This window comes from Haemaphysalis longicornis, unplaced genomic scaffold (genome assembly GCF_048455015.1).
Source record: "Haemaphysalis longicornis isolate Haplotype H1 unplaced genomic scaffold, Haemaphysalis longicornis Haplotype H1 scaffold_1, whole genome shotgun sequence".
NCBI classification, from domain to species: domain Eukaryota; kingdom Metazoa; phylum Arthropoda; class Arachnida; order Ixodida; family Ixodidae; genus Haemaphysalis; species Haemaphysalis longicornis.
Window position 1 is genome coordinate 299,793,599 of NW_027526203.1, and position 2,249 is coordinate 299,795,847.

The window sequence follows — 2,249 nt, forward strand, 5'->3', positions numbered from 1 at the left end:
AACCAGTTCTTTCTCCTTCGCGTACGTGGTGGCCAACAACACGAGCAAACACAGAGCACCAATAGCAGTATGCCAAACAAGACGCGCCAAACCTTCCTGACAGCAGAAGGCTGTTTCGGAAATGACAGTAACTACATAACAGAAGGCTGCCACGGCCAACACGCTTGCACTGGGCAGCATGCCATGCAACGGTCGATGCTGTGTCTCAGCATAGTATACACTTATGAAGAACATGCTGTAGCCAATGCGTGAGGCCATGTTAAAACAGTTTGCCAAAATGAATCCGACGGCTCCAAATAATGTGGTCAGAAGGTACGAAACAACCAAGAAAAGTATTGAAAAAACGGCGAGCCTCTGATTGTGCTGATCAAGCTGTTCTTTGCTCATTGCGGCAAACACAAAGCACTCGGTGACGCCATTGACAGCTAGCAGTACCACGTAAGCACAATGCCAGCGAAGCAACAGGGGTGCTAAGCTGCCACTCAGTGCACTGCCGCCATACAAATGCAGGAGAAGGCTTGAGTAGGCCTGGCCAAAGGTGAAAATGACGAGTCCAATGTGAGTCATCAGTTTCAGGAGCTGTTTCAGGGTGGATGCACATACGGTAACACTGTCTTTACTTTGCTTGCTAGGTGGCACATCACGTTGCACCACTTGCGCAAAGAAAACGTAACCGCTTTCTTCAATGGGCTGAAAGACGAGACGTGCCGTCAAAGACCCGAGGTTGTTGACAACGTCATAGACACCCTGTTCAGCGAAAGTCAGAACACTGAAGACTGTCATTATGTAGCGTTCGCCTTCAGTCAATAGCTGCTTGAAAAGCGTTTGCTTCATAAAACTCCATGTCAGCTTTGTGGTGTCATGGTCGAGCTGTGAGCCATTGGAGCCGATGAAAGGAATGATTTCAAGTGCGCTAGCGAATGGCAATGCCTGGTCATCGCACTCATCACCAGAGTCTTTTGATTGCTTTTCGCGGCACCGACGCAACCTACCAGACTCGTACGTGAAATAGCCATAAAGCACAACAGTGTAATACGCGGACGATAGTAGCTGTGCAATGCTGTAAGCCCACACGGCATTTTTGGGGTTGTGAGCGACCAGTATTGCCATTATAATGCACCGTAAAGTAATGCCACTGCCAACGAAGAAAATCTTAAACTTTATGTAGTGGAACGCTTGGCTGACGACGTAAAGGGGCTCAGCCACCACTTCAATCACGACGGAAAGAACAACAGCGTGCACGCCCAATGCATAGCCGTGTGCCACCAACGGGTCAGGTTGCTCGAGGAGGAACAGCCACACCAAACTCATAATAGCGCCGATCACGACGCAAACAGGAAGGCACAGCCAGGTGACGTTGATGATGGCGGGCCAGTTTTGGTTGTCTGCATCGCTCAGGCAGGAACGGCGGAATGGCTCCCTGCTCAGGAACTGTACGGTTGTGTAGAGAAGCATCAGTCGGACATTGATCACTCCAAGCAGATCCTTCGTGATGTGCCGCAGGATGTACGCATTCAGCACGAAGGTTAAAACACGCAGAGTCAACTGCAGGACGATGTTGTACGACGCCGCTTTGGTGGCTTTTGCCATCAAGTTCTTCCCCGTCATTTTGTTTCGTCTCCGAGACACGCTCACCGGAATAAGCACCACAAACAAGCAGGCTAAATAAAAAAACACAAGATAACGACCGCACGAACTAAGTTGAGCGGAACGTTCCTTACGTTGCTCCTAGGAAAGCGTCCCAACTACTATCAACTTGTTTGGTCGACAGAGAAAAAACACCTCTGCAAAATAAAGCAGCGGTATGGCAATAAGAAAAGCGAGTCAGCTCATGATTCGTTTTCACACGGCTGAACTTTGCGTAGCAAATACGGTCATTGGGCAAAAAAACACATCGCATGATAGCGAAGATAACTTCGTTGTCAACAGTCAGCCGCTGCTACAATACGTGGACCGTGGACGCTGCCATGTTGTACACATAGTTGCATGCCTGAGATCGCTTCTGTGGCGAAATGTAGCGATGTTTTGTATGTTAGAAATCTTGAAGTTTGCATATTCACATTTTAGTTCCTCAAAAAAGTGTTTCACTGTTTATTGTGTATTTTATTACATTACAAATATTCCGCAGCAAGAGGCTGCCGAATAGAGTTCGCACTGCACTGAGACTTGTCCGCATCCGCATGACGACGCCACTGAGCTTCAGCGGCCATCTCCGGCGTTGGTATTTATACGTAGCAGACGACGCAGTT

At 48.6% G+C, this 2,249-nt stretch overlaps 1 protein-coding gene across 1 annotated transcript; it reads right to left on the reverse strand.

Moving 5' to 3' along the window:
- LOC144149110 (man(5)GlcNAc(2)-PP-dolichol translocation protein RFT1) lies at window positions 1-1,987 on the reverse strand (the record flags this gene model as incomplete). Its single annotated transcript, XM_077680652.1, is given in 1 exon segment — window positions 1-1,987. A coding segment is annotated over 1 exon segment (1,608 nt), but the record flags the coding sequence as incomplete, so codon positions are not given.
- Between the last annotated feature and the right edge of the window lie 262 nt (window positions 1,988-2,249).